At 47.3% G+C, this 23,376-nt stretch overlaps 1 protein-coding gene across 1 annotated transcript in view; it reads left to right on the top strand.

Annotated features, from left to right (window-relative positions):
* Positions 1-23,376, top strand: part of cadps2 (Ca++-dependent secretion activator 2) — a gene marked incomplete at its 5' end in the record, with an annotated part of 181,792 nt that overhangs the window by 64,859 nt on the left and 93,557 nt on the right. The window contains 6 exons of the mRNA XM_080474542.1: positions 1,789-1,869; positions 3,364-3,594; positions 5,618-5,739; positions 8,623-8,734; positions 9,137-9,276; positions 17,695-17,761. Coding sequence (XP_080330668.1) covers positions 1,789-1,869; positions 3,364-3,594; positions 5,618-5,739; positions 8,623-8,734; positions 9,137-9,276; positions 17,695-17,761 — 753 coding nt within the window. The remainder of the gene's footprint in view (positions 1-1,788; positions 1,870-3,363; positions 3,595-5,617; positions 5,740-8,622; positions 8,735-9,136; positions 9,277-17,694; positions 17,762-23,376) is intronic.

Here is a 23,376-nt window from a genome sequence, read left to right on the forward strand (position 1 = left end):
TGACAATGAGTTCACTGGACTCAAATGACCTCCACAGTCACCAGATCTCCATCCAGTAGAACCTTTGGGATGTAGTGGAACGGGAGATTCACATCCTGGATGTGCAGCCGACAAATCTGCAGCAACTGTGTGACGCTATCATGTCAATATGGACCAACGTCTCTGAGGAACGTCTCCAGTACCTTGTTGAATCTAGGCCACCAAGGATTAAGGCAGTTCTGAAGGCAAAAGGGGTCCAACCTGGTACTAGCAAGGTGTACCCAATAAAGTGGCTGGTGAGTGTATTTTGCCACTCAAAGGGCTAGAAACAACTCGGAGGACGTAGAAAGATGATTAGCATTGAAGCTACTGAAGCTGGGAGAATGTGCAGCCATTGGGTGAGAGTACGTCGGCTCAACTGCTTAGTGACAGAGCGTAATTGAAATAATTGTGCCCCCTAGAGGCCTGGCGGAATAATGAAATGAACAGTTACAACACAGTGAGTTTCCCTGAACGCTCCGATGAGCGGGTCCCTCTAAATGTTGTCGCCGCAAGGAATTGTGGGGGAACATGAGCTGGTCTCCTTTGGTAAAGGAAGCATCAGAGGTTCCAAGGCTAAAGGAGGTTCTAAAGGAAGCATCAGAGGTTCCAAGGCTAAAGGAGGTTCCAAAGGAAGCATCAGTGTTTCTTAGGCTAAAGGAGGTTCTAAAGGAAGCATCAGTGGTTCCTAGGCTAAAGGAGGTTCTAAATGAAGCATCAGCGGTTCCTAGGCTAAAGGAGGTTCTAAAGGAAGCATCAGTGGTTCCTAGGCTAAAGGAGGTTCTAAAGGAAGCATCAGTGTTTCTTAGGCTAAAGGAGGTTCTAAAGGAAGCATCAGTGGTTCCTAGGCTAAAGGAGGTTCTAAATGAAGCATCAGCGGTTCCTAGGCTAAAGGAGGTTCTAAAGGAAGCATCAGTGTTTCTTAGGCTAAAGGAGGTTCTAAATGAAGCATCAGTGGTTCCTAGGCTAAAGGAGGTTCTACAGGAAGCATCAGTGTTTCCTAGGCTAAAGGAGGTTCTAAAGGAAGCAATGAGCCTCCTTTCCTTTGCTTATTGAGAATTCAGACAGTCCTTATCATGGCCGCCACACTAAACACTTCCAGGGTGAAGGAGAAGTGGATAGAGAAGGAGACAGGAGGGACAAATCGGACGTACACATGATATGTTCCAGTTAACCCTCCTATAAAGAACACATGATATGTTCCAGTTGACCCCTTATAACAGGCAGAGCTCAGCACAAGGGAGGAACTTCACTCAATAAACTGAATAAAGTTACGGTGAACCCCTGGTTCCACTACTATCAGTGTGTGCATGAGTGTGTATGTTCTTTGCTGCTCTACTATACTGACCTCCTTGTCACAGTAACGATACCAGAACAAGTTGTAAGCCAGCAAGCAGCCGCCTCACAGAGCGAGCAGCTCAGCCGCCTCACAGAGCGAGCAGCTCAGCCGCCTCACAGAGCGAGCAGCTCAGCCGCCTCACAGACTGAGCAGCCGCCTTGCAAAGCGAGCAGCTCAGCCGCCTCACAGAGCGAGCAGCTCAGCCGCCTCACAGAGCGGGAGCCGCCTCAGCGCTCTCTTTCTGCTCTGCAATCACTGGACAGAACCAGCTTTTAACTGCTGGCGTTGCTCCAGAGGCCTTCAACCTGATGATGTGCTTCGTCTCCGCAGAGTTTTTTGGGTGGAGGACTTGTCTCCGCCCCTGATGCCCCACCCATCCTCCACCTGTGTGAGTGTTCCAGGTCTCATCACTCGCTGTGTTTGTTTTCCAGCTGGACAACGTGGACGAGCAGGCGGCTCAGATCCGCCGGGAGCTGGACGGACGGCTGCAACTGGCTGAGAATATCGCCAGGGTGAGGAGCTTCATGTTCTCATCAGTGTATGAGGAGGCTCATCTGTTCATGTTCTCATCAGTGTATGAGTCTCAGTGGGGATAGAGGAGAGGAAAGGAGAGGATAGACAGAGCGATAGATTGTGGGGAGATACAAACCTTAGTTTGGGTAGGGGGAGGTAGAGAGAGAGAGGTAGAGGTAGAGGTAGAGAGAGGTAGAGACAGGTAGAGAGGGAGGTTGAGGTAGGTAGAGAGGGAGGTAGTGAGAGAGGTAGAGAGGTAGAGAGTGAGGTAGAGGTAGAGAGAGAGGTAGAGAGGGAGGTAGAGAGGTAGAGGTAGAGAGAGAGGTAGAGGTAGATAGAGAGGTGGAGACAGGTAGAGAGGGAGGTAGAGAGAGAGGTAGATAGAGAGGTGGAGACAGGTAGAGAGGGAGGTAGAGGTAGAGACAGGTAGAGAGAGAGAGAGAGGTAGACACAGGTAGAGAGAGAAGTAGAGGTAGAGAGGGAGGTGGAGACAGGTAGAGAGGGAGATAGAGAGAGAGGTAGAGAGGGAGGTAGAGTGAGAGGTAAAGATAGGTAGAGAGGGAGGTAGAGAGAGAGAGGTAGAGACAGGTAGAGAGGGAGATAGAGAGAGAGGTAAAGATAGGTAGAGAGGGAGGTAGAGAGAGAGGTCGAGAGGGAGGTAGAGAGAGAGCTAGAGGTAGAGTGAGAGGTAGAGACAGGTAGAGAGATAGAGAGAGAAGTAGAGAGAGGTAGAGAGAGCAGTAGCGAGAGGTAGAGAGATAGAGAGAGAGGTAGAGAGAGCGGTAGAGAGAGAGAGTTTGAAAGTGTCTTGAAGCAGTCCTCACTGTAGCTTCAGTAAATAGAAAAGTCTTGAGTAGAACCTTAAAAGTAGAGACTGGTTCAGCCTCCCTAACTGAAACTGGGATCTGGTTCCACATCAGAGGAACCTGAAAGCTGAAAGCTCTGCCTCCATTCTACTTTTAGTGTAGGAGTCTCATCTGTTCATGTTCTCAAACATAAGGCACCTTAACGTTAGCGTTTTAGGGACCGATATACACTGAACACAAATATAAACTCAACACTCCCAGATTTCATGAGCTGAACTCAAAGATGTCAAACATTTTCTATAAACACAAAAGACATATTTCTCTCACCATTGTTCACAGATCTGTCTAAATGTGTTAGTGAGCACGTCTCCTTTGCTGAGGTAACCCCTCCCACCTCACAGGTGTGGCAGATCAAGGTGCTGTTATACAGCATGAATACTGCACAGGTGTGTCTGAGGGAGCTAAATCCAGCATATTTACGTCACTGGTTGTCTGTTCATTAAGGTGCTGTGTTCCGTTCAAATGGATTAAGACATGAAATGAATCATGTCTTTACAGCACAAAGTCTAAATAAATATCTAAATAACTGGCGGCTCCAGACAGGATTTCTCAGGGGAGCGTTGCAGAAGAGTCTCTCCTCATAAAGTTTGCAGATTGTTGAGTCGGACTCTGGTTGACTGGTTCCAGGAGCGGAGATATCCGACGTTCGTGTCGGCCGACATGGAGGCCCTGTACGTGGAGGAGCTGCGTTCGGCCGTCAACCTGCTGATGGCCAACCTGGAGAGCCTGCCGGTGGCCAGAGGGGGCGCCGACTTCAAGCAGAAGCTCAAACGTTCGTCCATGAACAACTCCTTCCTGGACATGGACGAGGCCGACGTCCTGTCCAAGTCCGACGTGGTTCTGTCCTTCACCCTCGAGGTTCGTCACACATTGTCCTGAAACATCCAGAGTTATGGCGGCGTGCCAAGAATCAAGGAGGAAAACACTTTAGCCAAGGCTAATGTTTGAAAGCGAGCGGCGTTCCCGCCTGCGCCCGTTACGCTGTGATTAGTGTCGTTACGCACTGATTAGTGTCGTTACGCACTGATTAGTGTCGTTACGCTGTCACTAGTGTCTTACGCTGTCACTAGTGTCGTTACGCTGTGATTAGTGTCGTTACGCTGTGATTAGTGTCGTTACGCACTGATTAGTGTCATTACGCTGTGATTAGTGTCTTACGCTGTCACTAGTGTCGTTACGCTGTGATTAGTGTCGTTACGCTGTGATTAGTGTCGTTACGCTGTCACTATTGTCGTTACGCTGTCACTAGTGTCGTTACGCTGTGGCTCGTGTCGTTACGCTGTGGCTAGTGTCGTTACGCTGTGATTAGTGTCTTACGCTGTCACTAGTGTCGTTACGCTGTGATTAGTGTCGTTACGCTGTGATTAGTGTCATTACGCTGTGATTAGTGTCGTTACGCTGTCACTATTGTCGTTACGCTGTGGCTAGTGTCGTTACGCTGTGGCTCGTGTCGTTACGCTGTGGCTAGTGTCGTTACGCTGTCACTAGTGTCGTTACGCTGTCACTAGTGTCGTTACGCTGTGGCTCGTGTCGTTACGCTGTGGCTAGTGTCGTTACGCTGTCACTAGTGTAGTTACGCTGTCACTAGTGTCGTTACGCTGTGGCTCGTGTCGTTACGCTGTCACTAGTGTCGTTACGCTGTGGCTCGTGTCGTTACGCTGTGGCTAGTGTCGTTACGCTGTCACTAGTGTAGTTACGCTGTCACTAGTGTCGTTACGCTGTCACTAGTGTCGTTACGCTGTGACTAGTGTCGTTACGCTGTCACTAGTGTCGTTACGCTGTCATTAGTGTCGTTACGCTGTCACTAGTGTCGTTACGCTGTGATTAGTGTCGTTACGCTGTCGCAAGTGTCATTAAGCTGTCACTAGTGTTGTTACGCTGTCACTAGTGTCGTTACGCTGTGACTAGTGTCATTACGCTGTCACTAGTGTCGTTACGCTGTGATTAGTGTCATTACGCTGTCACTAGTGTCGTTACGCTGTCACTAGTGTCGTTACGCTGTGACTAGTGTCATTACGCTGTCACTAGTGTCGTTACGCTGTGATTAGTGTCATTACGCTGTCACTAGTGTCGTTACGCTGTCACTAGTGTCGTTACGCTGTCACTAGTGTCGTTACGCTGTCACTAGTGTCGTTACGCTGTCACTAGTGTCGTTACGCTGTGATTAGTGTCATTACGCTGTCACTAGTGTCGTTACGCTGTCACTAGTGTCGTTACGCTGTGATTAGTGTCGTTACGCTGTCACTAGTGTCGTTACGCACTGATTAGTGTCGTTACGCTGTCGCTAGTGTCGTTACGCTGTCACTAGTGTAGTTACGCTGTGATTAGTGTCATTACGCTGTGATTAGTGTCGTTACGCTGTGATTAGTGTCATTACGCTGTCACTGGTGTCGTTACGCTGTGATTAGTGTCATTACGCTGTGATTAGTGTCGTTACGCTGTCACTAGTGTCGTTACGCTGTGATTAGTGTCATTACGCTGTGATTAGTGTCGTTACGCTGTCACTAGTGTCGTTACGCTGTGATTAGTGTCGTTACACTGTAATTAGTGTCATTACGCTGTGATTAGTGTCGTTACGCTGTCACTAGTGTCGTTACGCTGTCACTAGTGTCGTTACGCTGTGATTAGTGTCGTTACGCTGGCTGTCCATTGAGAGACAGGGAATCTGGCGCTCGCTGGTGAACACCACTTCTACTGCGTTCGACCGATAGACGCCGTCTTCCAGTCCAGTATAACTATGGTAACGACGCTAACGTACGCCTGCCTGCGGCGTTAACACCGATTCACCACCAGTGTGTGAATGAAGGCGTGTAGATGGAGGAGTGTGAGGATAAAGGGATGCAGACGGAGGAGTCTGAGGAGGACTGTCCTCTGTCCTCAGATCGTCATCATGGAGGTCCTGGGCCTGAAGTCTGTGGCACCCAACCGCATTGTCTACTGTACCATGGAGGTGGAGGGAGGGGAGAAGCTGCAGACGGACCAGGCCGAGGCCTCCAGGCCACAGTGAGGACAACACACACTGTACACACTGTACACACACTCAACACACACTGTACACACTGTACACACTGTACACACTCAACACACACTGTACACACTCTCAACACACACTGTACACTCTAAATACACACTCTCAACACACACTGCACACTCAATACACACTCAACACACACTCAATACACACTATACACTCTCAATACACACTATACACTCTCAGTACACACTGCGCACTCTCAATACACACTCAACACACTGTACACACTGTACACACTTAACACACGCTATACACGCTGTACACACTCTCAATACACACTGTACACACTCTCAATACACACTGTACACACTCAACACACACTGTACACACTCTCAATACACACTCTCAACACTCTCAATACACACTCTCAACACACTCAATACACACTCTCAACACACACTGTACACACTCTCAACACACTCTGTACACACTGTACACACTCTCAATACACACTCAACACACACTGTACACACTCAATACACACTTTGAATACACACTGAATACGCACTCTCAATACACACTGTACACACTCTCAATACACACTGTACACACTCTCAATACACACACTGTACACTCTCAATACACACTGTACACACTCTCAATACACACTGTACACACTCTGACTACTTACTCCCAGGACTCTATAATCTTTATGATTTCTGGTGATTTTGCACCAAATCAAATACCTGGAAACTGTTTGAAAGGCGGCAGCAGCTTCTCCAGGCTCAGATGAACCAGAGGTCAGAAACCTGCAGCTCCAGAGCCTCTTGTGACTCTGGAGTTCCTCTTTGGACTCGCTGAAGCTTTATGAAAACAGTACAACTTTCATTTTACTTCAATTATATTTGCACACCTGCCTTATTTTCAAAAAGACTCCGTACTAAAATATATATGTGTTCTGTCAAACTGCCTGAGGCCTTATTCCACCCTGGTACTCGGGTATTTTAAAAAAAAACTGTGATATTTCTTGCATTTACACATAAACGCAGCTCGGAGTCGCCCCAAACGATGATTCCTGAAAACTGCAGCCCCAGTGGAGTTCTGGATAAACTCCGTGTCTCAGTGTGGAACGAGTGGAGCTGAAGATCTACGTCACAATTCGTCATGTGTTTTTTCTCATGGCATCATGCTTCTCCTTACACTGCCCCCTACAGGTCTGGCTGCTCATTGCAGCTCTGAACCAGGTGGATATGCAGGGCTGTGTGAATAAAGATTTATTTTTAGAGGTAGAGCGACATTGAGGCCCATCGAGAGCAGCGGTGGCGGCGGTGGCGGCGGTGTATCTGGATGAGAGCACGTGATTAGTTGAGATGACAATGAGCCGCCACCAGTTATTTGACGTGAACTACGAGGAGGCGAGTCCAGGACGTGTGGACTGAGGACGACCGTGTGCCTCGCTGCTGAGACCTGGTCGCCTCTGGATGAGTGGCCTGAATCATTCTGAGCGGCCATGTTGCAGAGGAGGAGCTTCAGGAAGCAGGAGCAGCCATGGGGAGAAAGAAGGACGCCTGGCTGGGGTTCAGAGCTCCAATCGTCTCTGAGGGATTTTGAGCGTGGAATGAAACCGGCACAAAACGGACGTAGACGTAGAAAACTAAGAGGAAGGCTGGAGAGTCCAGACTTAACCAGAGCAGTGGAGGAGCTCCGGCGGCTCTGAGCACCAGAAAGCGGAGGCCAGGACGGCGAGGATTCCATCGGGAGCAGGAGCGGAGAGAGGAACGATTTGCCCGTCGCCTCGGACGACCATCAAAACAGGCATAAGAGCCTGACGCAGGCAACGGGATGTGGGAGGAGCCACGGTGGCGGATCCCTGGTGCGAGCGGAGAGAGTCGCCACCTAGAGGAGGCGAGCGTCTGTCGCAGGCGGGCGGGAGGTGGGCGGGGCCAAGTGGCGGCCGCCACGGCAGAAGAAGCAGCAGCAAGGATGGAGGGAGAGCAGGATGGAGAGAAGGAGGGAGAGTAGGATTCAGAGCAGGATGGAGGGAGAGCAGGATGGAGCAGCGATGTGGCGGAGAGACGAAGGAGCCCTGCAGCATTTAGTAGGAGGGTTTGGAGTGATAGATAGATAGATAGATAGATAGATAGATAGATAGATAGATAGATAGATAGATAGATAGATAGATAGATAGATAGATAGATACTTTATTCATCCCTGTGGGGAAATTCACAGTTTCAGCAGCATCAACAGAACTGGAATAAAGAAAACTAAAGCTTTACATACAATAGGGTCTAGTACCCTTGGGTATCAGGGTCCCCTCTAGTACCCTTGGGTATCAGGGTCCCCTCTAGTACCCATGGGTACCACGGTCCCCTCTAGTACCGTTGTCCACAGTTTTTTAACTTGTAAGTCCCTTGGAGGAGTTAAACCGTCTCATGAGGGAGGAAAGGTTTCCTCAGTCGGTCAGTGGAGCAGGACAAGGACAGCGACCGGTCACTGAAGCTGCTCCCGAGCCTGGAGGTGGTGCTGGACAGTGGATGCAGTGGGTTGTCTATGATTGACAGGAGCCTGTCCAGTGCCCGTCGTTCAGACACAGATGTCCGACTGTCCAGTTCTGTGTCCACCACAGAGTCGGCCTCCCTCACTATTTTGTCCAGACGTATGGCGTCCTTCTTCTTGATGGACTGCTGTGATGTTGGGCGGAGGACGAAGGGATGACGTACGGAAGACGTAGGGAAGATGAAATGATGACATAGGAAAGACGTAGGGAAGATGAAGGGAAGATGGAGCGAAGACGTAGGGAAGACGTAGGGAAGACATAGGAAAGACGTAGGGAAGATGAAGGGAAGACATAGGAAAGACGTAGGGAAGAGGCTCCGCCCTCCAGGGTTTGACCACAGGTGTGTGTGTTTCAGGTGGGGCACTCAGGGCGACTTCACCACCACCCAGCCGCTGCCTTCAGTCAAGGTGAAGCTGTTCACTGAGAGCACCGGGGTTCTGGCCCTGGAGGACAAGGAGCTGGGCCGGGTGAGTCTGCCGCTGCCGCCGCCGCCGCCGCCGCCGCCGCCGCCGCCACACTCGGTGCTTCTGCTTTCAAATCAGCGTCTTCACTTCAGCTTCTTGAGTCCAGACAAATGAAAAGATTCAAAGAGATGAATGAAGCGTTGCAGCAGGGAGACGAGGCTCCAGTTCTATAAAAGCAGATATTTCCTCTCAACGTTGGTTAAAGAATGTTGAGTTCTGGAGCAGGTCACTGTTCTGCACAGGAAGAGGAGGACCGATGTGATGGAGGACCAGGAGAACACTGCTTCACCTTTGCTGCTCTTTGCTTTCTAAATGTCACTTTTCTGTGTCTGTTTTGTGTCACTTGTATAAAATGTTGATAACCATATATCCAAAAGTACAGTGATCCCTGGTGGATTGTTGCAGGTGGTGCTGAACCCCACCACCAACGGACCCAAGCAGGCGGAGCTCCACCGGATGCTGGTTCCCAAGAGCAGCCAGGACACGGAGCTGAGGATCAGACTGGCTGTCCGGATGGACAAACCTCCCAACATGAAGCACAGCGGGTAGGTCTGGGTGGAACCAGGGAACTCTCATTGTGGTGGAACCATGGTAGAACCAGGGGACTGTCCCTGTGGTGGAACCAGGGAACTCTCATTATGGTGGAACCATCGTAGAACCAGGGAACTTTCCCTGTTGTAGAATCATGGTGGAACCAGGGAACTGTCTTCATGGTGAAACCAGGGAACTCTTCCTATGGTGGAACCATGGTGGAACCAGGGAAGTCTCATTATGGTTGAACCAGGGGACTCTCCCTATGGTGGAACTGGGGATCTCTCTTCATGGTGGAACCATGGAACTCTCATCATGGCAGAACCATGGAACTCTCCTTATGGTGAAAACAGGGAACTCTTCCTATGGTGGAACCATAGTGGAACCAGGGAACTCTCATTATGGTGGAAAAATGGTAGAACCAGGGGACTCTCCCTATGGTGGAACCATGGTGGAACCAGGGAACTCTCATTATGGTGGAAAAATGGTAGAACCAGGGGACTCTCCCTATGGTGGAACCATGGTGGAACTGGGGACTCTCCCTATGGTGGAACCAGGGATCTCTCCTCATGGTGGAACCAGGGAACTCTCCTCATGGTGGAACCAGGGAACTCTCCTCATGGTGGAACCAGGGAACTCTCCTCATGGTAGAACCAGGGGACTCTCCTCATGGTGGAACCAGGGAACTCTCCTCATGGTGGAACCAGGGGACTCTCCCTATGGTGGAACCAGGGATCTCTCCTCATGGTGGAACCAGGGAACTCTCCTCATGGTGGAACCAGGGAACTCTCCTCATGGTAGAACCAGGGGACTCTCCTCATGGTGGAACCAGGGAACTCTCCTCATGGTGGAACCAGGGGACTCTCCCTATGGTGGAACCAGGGAACTCTCCTCATGGTGGAACCAGGGAACTCTCCTCATGGTGGAACCAGGGAACTCTCCTCATTCCTCCATCCATTAGGTTTTCATCCATCCATAGCAACTGATTTGTTCTCCTGGATCCTGACCCAGATCCATCCCACATGTTGGATTCATCACTTTTTCAGGATTTTCCAAAATAAAATGCGTCTCGAGCCGCTAAACATGCAAATTATCTGACATGAAGCAAAACGTCTAAATATATTTTACACAAAGTCTGAGGCTGCAGTCAGAAGTTATATTTCTAAATATATTTCATTCTTTTTCTTTGTAATAATTTATGTTTTCTGTCTTTTCAGTTTTCTTCTTTGAATCATTTTTCTATTTTCTTTAAAAAAAAAAAGTTCCCCTTTTATTTCTTTGTTCTTTTTTAAAATAATTTTTCTTTTTTCTTTATTTCTTTTTTTAATCATTTCTCTTTTCTCATTATTTATTTTTTCCTTTTCTTTCTTTTTTTTCTGAGTAGTTTGATGTATTTCTTTCAGTTTTTTATCAGATCCACCTCTCCTGGCTGTTCCAGCGGTTCCACCTCAGGTTCTAGCGGCTTGAGGATCAGTTTGGGATCCAAATGAAACAAAATGTAAACGCGGTGCTGCTGTAGTTGTGTTTGTTCTCCAGCAGATGGCAGCAGAGGCTTGTTCAGATCCGTTCAGCTGCCGTGTAATTTGTAGCTGTTTTGCATTTTCTTACTTTTCCTCCGGATTATTGAGACTTTTTCTGGATTATTCAGCTTCTGGACTTTTGGATCCTTTATAACAGGAGGATCAAACTCAAACATCCAGTGGGCCAAATCTTAAAACAGAGAAAGTCGCAGGCCAGCATTAATATTTATTTTAAACGAAGCCTCCTCCAGATATTACAGAGAACCTTTCCATGTGGACCCAAACACTGAATACGGAACAATTAATACTACACAATATAGTACTTAATATTGCACACTTGCAAACTGAATTTCACATAAAAAAAACACAACGGCATTAATTTCTCCATTAAAATTTAAATATAAATGATGTGCCTCTTTGTTTATTTGTTTATTTAAATTCCAGCAGTAACTTTCCTCCAGGATGACGATAAATTTAAGAATTAAATAATAAACGAATTAATGAATCGTAAATTCCTGCAGTGACCTGATTAGAAGTATTAGTGGTACCATGTTTTCTGGACTATAAGTCGCTTGACGTTGCTTCAGTCATGAAGAGGAAAAAAACACAAGTGGAACTGGAGTATAAGTCGCATCGTCGTCTCGGTTAGAAGTCGGTTTCTTACGCGATCATCACGGTCGAAGTTGGTTTCTTTCCCGTTTATCTCAGTGGAAGTTGGTTTCTTACTCGTTATCAGTGGAAGTCGGTTTCTCACGCATTCATCTTGGTGGAAGTTGGTTTCTTACCCGTTTATCTCAGTGGAAGTCGGTTTCTGGCTTGATCATTTCAGTGGAATTAGGTTTTTACTCGTTTCTCAGTGGAAGTCTGTTTCTCACGCGTTCATCTCAGTGGAAGTTGGTTTCTTACTCAATCTTCTCAGTGGAAGTCGGTTTCTTACTCGTACATCTCAGTGGAAGTTGGTTTCTTACTTGTTTATATCAGTGGAAGTCGGTTTCTGGCTTGAACATTTCAGTGGAATTTGGTTTTTACTCGTTTCTCAGTGGAAGTCTGTTTCTCACGCAATCATCTCGGTGGAAGTTGGTTTCTTACTTGATCATTTCTGTGGAAGTCAGTTTCTTACTCGTACATCTCAGTGGAATTTGGTTTCTCACTCGTTCATCTCGGTGGAAGTCGGTTTCTTACTCGATTATCTGGGTGAAAGTTGATTCCATACATATCTAGGTGGAAGTCTGTTTCTGACTTGATCATTTCAGTGGAAGTTGGTTTCTCACTCGATCATTGCAGTGGAAGTCGGTTTCTCACTTATCATCTCAGTGGATGTTGGTTTTCTCACTCGATCGTCTCTGTGGAAGTCGGTTTCTCACTCAATCATCTCAGTGGAAGTTGGTTTTCTCACTCGATCGTCTCTGTGGAAGTCGGTTTCTGACTCAATCATCTCGGTGGAAGTCGGTTTCTCAATCATCTCGGTGGAAGTCAGATTCTTACTCGATTGTCTGGGTGGAAGTTGGTTTCTCACTCGATCATCTCAGTGGAAGTTGGTTTCTTACTCGGCATCTCAGTGGAAGTCGGTTTCTCACTCATCATGTGGGTGGAAGTCATCAGTGGGAGACCAAGTACTGCTCGAATTCTTAGGCCTTTTCTCACCGAGTACACATGGAATACCGATGTGTTCTGGCTCCGCCCACTTTATCGAGGATGCATCAACGCCAGACCTGTGTAGGCTTTGGAAGACAAATTACCCATAATGCATTTGGCAACAGATGGTAGAGGGGAACCCGCACTTCCGAGGACGCTCTGCAAGTAGTTGTTCATGACGTATGCGAGTACGCACTGGCGTCTCTAAGAATTGGAAAATGCCTTCAGTTCCTGACTCGATCATCTCTGCAGAAGTTGGTTTCTCACTCGATTATCTGGGTGGAAGTTTGTTTCTTACTCGATCATTAGGGGGCTTCCCAAAGGAGTTAGGAAAGGAGACTTTTTTAAGAGTTAAAGAAAGGTTTAAGGAGATAGGAGGGACAATGAGGAGCTATTAGGAGATATGAGGGACAATGAGGAGCTATTAGGAGATAGGAGGGACAATGAGGAGATATTAGGAGATATGAGGGACAATGAGGAGCTATTAGGAGATAGGAGGGACAATGAGGAGATATTAGGAGATAGGAGGGACAATGAGGAGATAGGAGGGACAATGAGGAGCTATTAGGAGATAGGAGGGACAATGAGGAGATAGGAGGGACAATGAGGAGCTATTAGGAGATAGGAGGGACAATGAGGAGCTATTAGGAGATAGGAGGGACAATGAGGAGATATTAGGAGGGACAATTAGGAGATATTAGGAGATAGGAGGGACAATGAGGAGATAGGAGGGACAATGAGGAGATAGGAGGGACAATGAGGAGATAGGAGGGACAATGAGGAGATAGGAGGGACAATGAGGAGATAGGAGGAACTATTAAAACACACCCTTGGTTTCTTACATCTCGGTGGAAGTTAGTTTCTTCCTTCTCATCTCTTTTTCTTCCTCTCCTTTATCCCCCCGTCTCTCCTTCATCTTCCTCCTCCTCTTCCTCCTCCTCAGGGGTAATCAGTACCAGTGGTTGAGCTCTGGGTGTCAGTGTTTCACTGTGAGTGGAGCTGCTCTCCTCCTCCTCCTCTGTTTCTCCATGTCTTCATGCCACCTGCGGTGTTTCCTCTGATGAGACGAACGAGGGAGTTCTTCATGGACTCAAGATGTATTAATAAGTAGAATTTGTTCAGTGTGAATAAATAGACAGAAGGTACTTTATTGAAAATGTCACAAAACATAAATCATAAAAACTTTGCGACAATTGACCAATCATAACAAATAATCAAATGCAAGTATTGACAATAAGATGAGATTACTTCATGAAGTGTAAATGTGGCTATAATATATAAATATAATATTATAAATATCTTGAAGTATCGGTTCCCTTAAACAAACCAAATAACTAAATCCAACAAATGAATATACTAAAATAAATTCAATAAATAAAGCCAATGGTCAGAAGTCAAAGCTGAAAACTGTCAAATGAAAACAGGTTTTTAATAAAAACAAATTCCTGTTGTGATTCAAAGCTTCATTTCAAACCCAAAGAGAAACGGATCAATTCACCACAGAAGAAAACTCAAAGTCAAACGTCTGATAAGTGGAAAAGGATTTTGAGGACGGAGACGAAAAATAAAGTTTTTGTTGCTAAAGTTCAAAACTTGAAGAAAAAGTTGACATTTTTAAGATAAAATGTTTTTTCAGTCAAACTGTTGAAAACAAATTACATTTCTTCTTTTGATTTGAGTTTATTCTTTGACTTCGTGTCTCATCTTGTCATTCATGTGGTTTAGTTCTGTTTGTTTCCCTCCTCAACTCTCATTCTTCTCTTCATCTGCCGGCGAAGGACCAGATGTCTTTTCCTCCAGCGTCTGTCCACACGGCCACATGGCGGTGCCGCTGAAATGTCTGCGGTGAACCCCGAGTCGATCCCGTGTTGATCCCGTGTTAACCCCGAGTCGATCCCGTGTTGATCTCGTGTTAACCCCGAGTTGATCCCATATTAACCCCGAGTCGATCCCGTGTTGATCCTGTGTTGATCCCGTGTAGATTCCGTGTTGATCCCATGTTAACCCCGAGTCGATCCCGTGTTGATCCCGAGTAGATTCCATGTTGATCCCGTGTTAACCCCGAGTCAATCCCGTGTTCATCCCGATTCGATCCCCGTGTCGACCCTGAGTCAATCCTGTGTTGACCTCGAGTTCAACCCGATGCTGAGTTGACCGCGAGTTGATCCCGTGTTGACCCCGAGTGGATCCTGTGTCGATCCCGTGTTGACCTCGAGTCGACCCCATGTTGACCTCGAGTCGATCCCGTGTTGACCTCAAGTTCACCTCGAGTCAATCCCATGTTGACCCCGAGACGATCCCGTGTTGACCTTGAGTCGATCCTGTGTTGACCTCAAGTTCACCTCGAGTCGACCCCATGTTGACCTCGAGTCGATCCTGTGTCGATCCCGTGTTGACCTCGAGTTCACCTCGAGTCGATCCCGTGTTGACCTCAAGTTCACCTCGAGTCAATCCCATGTTGACCCCGAGACGATCCCGTGTTGACCTCGAGTCGATCCTGTGTCGATCCCGTGTTGACCTCAAGTTCACCTCGAGTCGATCCCATGTTGACCCCGAGGCCATCCCGTGTTAACCTCGAGTCGATCCGGTGTTGACCTTGAGTCGATCCTGTGTTGACCTCGAGTCGACCCCATGTTGACCTTGAGTCGATCCTGTGTCGATCTCGTGTTGACCTCGAGTTCACCTCGAGTCGATCCCGTGTTGACCTCGAGTTCACCTCGAGTCGATCCCATGTTGACCCCGATTCGATCCCGTGTTGACCCCGAGGCGATCCCGTGTTAACCTCGAGTCGATCCTGTGTTGACCCCGAGGCGATCCCGTGTTGACCTCGAGTCGATCCCGTGTTGACCTCGAGTCGATCCTGTTTCGATCCCGTGTTGACATCAAGTTCACCTCGAGTCGATCCCATGTTGACCCCGAGGCGATCCCGTGTTGACCTCGAGTCGATCCCGTGTTAACCTCGAGTCGATCCTGTGTTGACCTCGAGTCGATCCCATGTTGCCCCCGTGTCGATTCCGTGTCGACCCCGAGTCACAACTGAGTGGCGAGGACTGGAGAAACTTGTCTCGCCGGCCATTGATTTTCCTGCGGCTCCTCAGCGCCCCCTAATGGCTCCCTGATAAAACGTTACCCTCATTCTACCTGCACACTGAGAAGGACTCTTGTCTTCTGGCTGAACAGGGATGAGAAAAGGTCGAGAAGCCAAACTGAATAAAACTGCATCAACAACAGAATAAAAGCCCAAATGGCACAAACGGGGAAAAAATACTCAAGTGCCTCAAATCAGTACAAAATACAGACAATCTTTGAATTTTTAATTACGAGGAGTCAAAGGAGCTAAAAACAAAATCAAACACCTAAAACAGATTAAATAAATTACTGAAGTTTTCTCAGATGGAGAAAAAAAAACTCACAGTGAAATAGATGGTTAATTAAAAAGAACCTCCACTAAAATAACGACAAAATAAAGTTGAGGTCATGAAGTAAAGAGTTGCGGCTCCAGAGCAGATTTCTCTGTAGAGTTGGAGTTTTGGTCCAAAAGGCTTCATCACATCCAAACCCTCAGCGAGTCGCAGCCTCTCTTCTAAAGGATCATTAAAAGTTTCATTCTCAAAGACTTTTATTTTCTACTAGTTCTGGCTGTCAGTTAGACGTCCAGATTACGGCCCGGACGGACGGGTTTTGGACGTCTATGGACGTTGCTTGCTCAGTGGGTCACTTCAGTCCAACATGAGGCCCGTTGGACCAGAACCGTCTTCTGGAGGCTCCGATCCACCAAACCACCAGCAGCCTGCTTTTTGAGGATTTATACTTTATTTTACATTTCACTATTCTCACCAGATTCCTTCATTAAAATGGACTTTATGTTGAGATTGTGGTCATTTTCACTTTGATCTTGTGCATTCTACACAGTTTCATCACGTACACTGTGTACTCTCACAACAAAGAAACACTTTCAAGAGTAAAGGTTATTATATCAATATGTTACCGGTCCAGCCAGTCAAGATGAAACGGGACTGTATGAGGCCACTGAAGTAAAGTTTTATTGAGTATTTATTTTGATTACAACTTTGAATGCATTATATATGTGTATGTATGTCTATTTTATACATCTTTATATTGGTTCAAGTATGTGATTTTAAAGAGTATATTTCTTCCATAACATATTTGGTGTTTGCTTCCTTCAATATCAACTGGTCCTACAATTTATCACTATGTAGTATTTAGTAGTATTATTAGCAGTAGTGTTTAGTAGTTCACAATGTTTATTTATTTCGCCTTTATTCAACCAGCAGATTGAAATTAGATTAATAATCTCTTTTACAAGTGTGTCCTGGAGAGCCGGGGGGCCGAGGGTCTTGCTCAGGGACCCAGTGAATGTTTTTATGAGCTGTGGGGGAAACTGGAGCACCCGGAGGACCCCCCCCCCCCCCACACACACACACACACAGGGACAACATGCAAACTCCACACAGAAAGGCCCGGGATTTGAACCCGCAACCTTCCTGCTGTGAGGCAAGAGCGCTAACCACTGCTCACGATGCTGTGTGTCCCAATGTACTATTTAGTAGTATTTAGTAGTCTACAATGTAGTATTTAGTATTCCACAATGTAGGATTTAGCAATATTTAGTCGTTCACAATGCAGTATTTAGGAGTATTTAGTAGTCCACAATGCAGTATTTAATAGTCCGCAATGCAGTAATTAGTAGTACTTAGTAGTCCACAATGCAGTATTTAGCAGTATTTAGTCATCCACAATGCAGTATTTAATAGTCCACAATGCAGTAATATGTTGTATTTAGTTGTCCACAATGCAGTATTTAGCAGTATTTAGTCATCCACAATGCAGTATTTAATAGTCCACAATGCAGTAATATGTTGTATTTAGTTGTCCACAATGCAGTATTTAGCAGTATTTAATAGTCCACAATGCAGTAATATGTTGTATTTAGTTGTCCACAATTCAGTATTTAGCAGTATTTAGTAGTCCACAATGCAGTAATTAGTAGTATTAAGTAGTCCACAATGCAGTATTTAGTCGTATTTAGTAGTCCACAATGCAGTAATTAGTAGTATTAATTAGTTCACAATGCATTCGAATGCACAATTGAAGGTGTATTTCTTCAGGATCTCCCCAGGGGGCGCTGAAGAGCCATATGTGGTCTAATAAGAGCAAAACCATTACTGTGTTGGTTGGACACTGAGCATGGCGGCGGCATCATCATGCTCTGTGTAGACAACTGGCGGCTAAACGTGACGGTGCTCTGTGTTCCAGGTTCGTCTACGCTGTCGGACAACGAGTCTGGAAACGCTGGAAGAAGAGATACTTTGTGCTCGTCCAGGTACGACAGGAAGTGGTGAGACTTTGATCACTGATCGATTGATCGGCCATCGATTCAGAAATCAATCAGTCACACAGAGTTTGGGTCAAAGCCGAAATCAAGAAAAACTACATACAAAGTAGATGTTCATTAATGAAGCGGCACAGGAACAGCTGACTTTTATTTTGTAAGTAGGGTTGCCAACTGTCCTGTTTGAGCAGGGACGTCCAGTATTTTGGCCTCGATAAGTTGGTCCCATAAGGGAAGTACTATGTCCCGTAGATTGACTGCTCTCTTGTACTCCAACCACTAGATGGCACTCAGTTCCCATTTGCTACGGTAAGACACTTAGATGCAGTTCCTGTAAATAGATACTTTGATGGACGTGATGCAGGGTGGTGGACCTACCACAGAAATGCACAAGAAGGTCCCAGGAGGTTCCAGTAGGTTCCAGGAGGTTCCAGCAGTACCAGCGAGTTCTTTACCACATCGACAGCAGCCAATGACCAGGTGGCTGCAGGTGAAGCCGCGTATGTCTACCATACCGTTATACACGGACTCAGCTCCAACAGCACCGACTGTCTCCTTAAGCACCGACTGTCTCCTTAAGCTCCGACTGTCTCGGTAAGCACCGACTGTCTCCTTAAGCACCGACGGTCTCCTTAAGCTCCGACTGTCTCGGTAAGCACCGACTGTCTCCTTAAGCACCGACGGTCTCCTTAAGCTCCGACTGTCTCCTTAAGCACCGACTGTCTCCTTAAGCTCCGACTGTCTCGTTAAGCTCCGACTGTCTCGTTAAGCACCGACTGTCTCGGTAAGCACCGACTGTCTCCTTAAGCACCGACTGTCTCCTTAAGCTCCGACTGTCTCGTTAAGCACCGACTGTCTCGTTAAGCACCGACTGTCTCGGTAAGCACCGACTGTCTCCTTAAGCACCGACTGCCTTCTTAAGCTCCACAGCACCGACTGTCTCGGTAAGCACCGACTGTCTCGTTAAGCACCGACTGTCTCCTTAAGCTCCACAGCACCGACTGTCTTGTTAAGCACCGACTGTCTCCTTAAGCTCCGACTGTCTCCTTAAGCACCGACTGTCTCCTTAAGCACCGACTGTCTCGGTAAGCACCGACTGTCTCCTTAAGCACCGACTGTCTCCTTAAGCACCGACTGTCCCCTTAAGCTCCACAGCACCGACTGTCTCCTTAAGCACCGACTGTCTCCTCAAGCTCCACAGCACCGACTGTCTCCTTAAGCACCGACTGTCTCCTGGTGACCCTGTTTGTGTCTCAGTTGCATCTGATGCCTGGAACCAGGAAATAGAACCATGTCTCCAGTGTGTCAGGTATTTCTCTGTCTGAGGGGAGTCAGTGCAAGTTGCTGGACTTTTATGAAGACAGTGATGAGACTGCTATTGACATTCACATAGCATTAATGAACTGTGTGGAAAGATGGGGGACATCAGAGACATCACGTCTTCTGCAGCAGGTAATGCTAATGTCAACTCTGGAGGACACAACTCTGTTTAGCAGTTATAGAAAGAGACAGACGATGGTATTGTGAAAGCTGATTGTCCAGCTCACACAGCTCATCACACTTTAGAGCATGCCTGTGATCAGCTGTCCATGGATGGAGACAATCGTGTCTCAGTGTCTGCTTCAAGAAGAGAAGAACTGTGGACATTGTTTGACTTTGTTGACATTGAAAGGCGTGAAATCCTGCGTCACGTTTGCACCGGGTGTCTACCCTCTTCATCCAGCTGTTGACCAACCGAAGCTGGCCTGCTCTGACTGCGTCCTTTAGGTCCCTTGGAGACGCCTGTCCTCGAGTACTAAAGCAGATTACCGAGGATGAAGAACAAACTGGAGCAGCGGAGACATACCTGTGCTTCTTCCACAATGTGGGATGCGTCTTTGACCAACTAGTGAAAGACCTGGAGGAAACAAAGCGTCGCATCGCAGAAGTTTATGAAGAAATCCAGAAGTTCAAAGTTAAGAGGACGATGCGAAAACAGGACAACTTTTTTGGACAGCAGACCAAACAACTCCTGGACAAACGGCTGCCAGCACAGAGGTCCAGGCAGGTCCAGGTCCAGCCAGGTCCAGGTCCCGTCATCACTTACATTGACAAGTGCTTTGACTTTTCTCCAGGAAATGTTGTGGTGAAACTGAAACCTCTGACTGTATGAGGAGCTCCACCTCACGGACCTGGAGGTGGTGCTGGCTGTCCTCACACTGGAAGACACCGTCAGGATGGATCAACGGGACGAAGAATTCTGTGGGAGCCGGGAGGAAATTCAGGAAGCCAGACAGGATATCAGGAAAAGCACAAATGAGAAGATGGCTGTTTTCCAAAACTTAGGAAAGTCCAACCTGCCCAACATGTCCAGGAGGGTTCCACTTGTCCTCAGTGGTCCAGGCTCAATGTCTTCACTGAGAGGACCTTTTCTCTGATGGATTCAGTGAACGACAGCAGGCTCCAGCTGAATTACAAAATAAAACAAAGATTGAACTCATGAACTGAAGAGCTCAACGCTCCATCATGTAAAGACAGAATCTTTGTTCCAGTAGTATTCCTGTTGAGGTATTACTGCAGTGGGCAGTTGTTTGTCTTTCAGTGTTCCAGAGTCAAACTGATCAAGACATTTCATCATTTAGACGGACATGAGCTCACTTCTAATTAATTCAGCGGAACGTTTGTTCCTCACGTCAGTCCACTTCTTCATGGAAGAAGAAATCCTCTCCACAAACTCAGTATGAGCTGGACGCTGAGGACAAAGGAACCACAGCCTGGACGCTGAGGACAAAGGAACAACAGCCTGGACACTGAGGTCAAAGGAACCACAGCCTGGACGCCGAGGACAAAGGAACCACAGCGTGGACGCTGAGGACAAAGGAACCACAGCCTGGACGCCGAGGACAAAGGAACCACAGCCTGGACGCTGAGGACAAAGGAACCACAGCCTGGACGCTGAGGACAAAGGAACCACAGCCTGGATGCTGAGGACCAAGGAACAACAGCCTGGACGCTGAGGACAAAGGAACCACAGCCTGGACGCTGAGGACAAAGGAACCACAACCTGGATGCTGAGGACAAAGGAACAACAGCCTGGACGCTGAGGACAAAGGAACCACAGCCTGGATGCTGAGGACAAAGGAACAACAGCCTGGACGCTGAGGACAAAGGAACCACAACCTGGACGCTGAGGACAAAGGAACAACAGCCTGGATGTTGGGGAGGAACTGGAACCTCTCTGCTGTTCTCTTAAGCCACGGTTCCACCGCACTTTGTGCCGGAACGTTACGGGACGGGTTTTCACGTGGTCTGACTGAAAAAGTTGTGGATGGTACGGAAAGAAGCCGCGACCACCGGCTAGGATTTTCCGCCACCTCTCGGTTGAGGTACCTAGCACCGAGGAACGTCTGTGAGGAGGAACAACGCAGTCGTCTGCTGATTGGTCGTGAGGACGGCCACTCTGGACTTGCCCATAATATTTCAATGTTTCATCGACCATAAACCTCCATTGTTGTTTCCGCTTTGCTCACTGGTTGTTTTGTTAACTGCTTTATTGAAACGTCGGCACCACACGGGGGGGGGTTGTAGTTCCCCGGGTCTTAGGCCGGCCGCTCGGGGGTAGGGTGGGGCAGGACAGGGGTCCAGCTGGGCCAAGGTCCTAGCGACCTCCCTCCCTCACAACCCCCCCTACCTTACCTCACCTTACATCACTCCACAATAGGGATCAGTGGGGCGGTGCCTAGGGTGGGGGGTCTAGGCTACTTAACTGCGGTCTGGGTCCTCCCCCGACTTTGCACCACCCACAATTTTGACCACACCTAGTCACGTAGGGTCTTGAGGGGGTACGCCGCTTTCGGGGTTCTTCCGCTTGGCAGCGGTAGAACGACCCAGGCCCCCGCTACCCCCGACACGCACATTGCATCCACTTCTTCAGCAGCCATACCAGCTTCTAATAAAGCAGCAGCAGGAGGAGGCTCCAGGTCTCTTCCTGGTCAAGAGCAAAAACTGTTCTGACTCCGAAGGTTCTAGATCACATCATATTGTTTGGTCATTCTGCTGAACAGGACAAGGGAAAGAAACAAAAAAAACAGTGTACGGGATGAATTTAGCCAGATCACACAATTAGTACTAAAACTGACTACAACCTCAACACAAAGTCAATTTTAATGAAACATTCTGCTGCAAAATACAATGAAATGTTAAATAAATCCTATATAAGCACCTTGCTTGGTTCCTGGGGCTCATTGGAGCTGGTTGCGGCCGGTTTTTGCTCTTGGGGAAGTTGGCAACCCAATTTAGAAGGTTTTTATATTTGTGGCTGTTTTTAAAAGTTTTTCTTTCAAGGATTTTCCTTCTTCAACCATTTTAGACATTTGGGCTAGTTTAGCCTGGTTAGCTTTCAGCTGTTTACAGCCGCTAGTTTAGCCTGGTTAGCTTTTAGCTGTTTACAGCCGCTAGTTTAGCCTGGTTAGCTTTTAGCTGTTTACAGCCGCTAGTTTAGCCTGGTTAGCTTTTAGCTGTTTACAGTCGCTAGTTTAGCCTGGTTAGCTTTTAGCTGTTTACAGCCGCTAGTTTAGCCTGGTTAGCTTTTAGCTGTTTACAGCCGCTAGTTTAGCCTGGTTAGCTTTTAGCTGTTTACAGCCGCTAGTTTAGCCTGGTTAGCTTTTAGCTGTTTACAGTCGCTAGTTTAGCCTGGTTAGCTTTTAGCTGTTTACAGCCGCTAGTTTAGCCTGGTTAGCTTTTAGCTGTTTACAGCCGCTAGTTTAGCCTGGTTAGCTTTTAGCTGTTTACAGTCGCTAGTTTAGCCTGGTTAGCTTTTAGCTGTTTACAGCCGCTAGTTTAGCCTGGCTAGCTTTTAACTGTTTACAGTCGCTAGTTTAGCCTGGTTAGCTTTTAGCTGTTTACAGCCGCTAGTTTAGCCTGGTTAGTTTTTAGCTGTTTACATCCGCTAGTTTAGCCTGGTTAGCTTTTAGCTGTTTACAGCCGCTGCACGTTTCCTGACGGCGGAGCAGTTTGAGATACTCTACACTTATAATTTTATTTTTTGTCTTTTAACCTTTTTTTTCTTCTCCTTTGTATTTTTAAAACAAAATTTTGATTCATAATTTTCTTCCTTTTCTTTCTACCTTCTCCTCCTCAGAGTTCTGACTGACTCGGCTGTTTTACCTCATTTATCTGTTTCCATCCTGGAGATTCGACCAGTTTTGAATGTCAGTGAGGAAAGTGAAATAACTTAAATGTAAAAACAAAATGTTTACTTACCAATAAACTGCCGAAAGCTTCCTGGAGCCGCCACAGGGGGCGCTGGGGAGCTGCAGGTTGCCGACCTCTGAGCAATGAGGCGATTCCTCGGCAGTTTGAGGTTGAAAAGGTCTTTAAAGATGAATATAATGAAATGTGTGGCCGTCACACTGGAGCGTCTCTTTCATTTCCCCCCAAATGAAATCAGAGATTTATTAAAGATCTCATCCGTCTCATTAGCTTCGAGGAGTTTTAACTCCCGGTGCCGCCGACGCAAAGTCAATGACATTTTTAGTTTGGGAATCTTCTTTTCTTACCTGAGCCGTCATTAACTTTGCAGCGCCGCAGATCCTCGCAGGGCAAGGGCAAACATTTCATTTCACTTT

This window comes from Lipophrys pholis (genome assembly GCF_963383615.2).
Source record: "Lipophrys pholis genome assembly, chromosome: 11".
In the NCBI taxonomy this organism is placed as follows: domain Eukaryota; kingdom Metazoa; phylum Chordata; class Actinopteri; order Blenniiformes; family Blenniidae; genus Lipophrys; species Lipophrys pholis.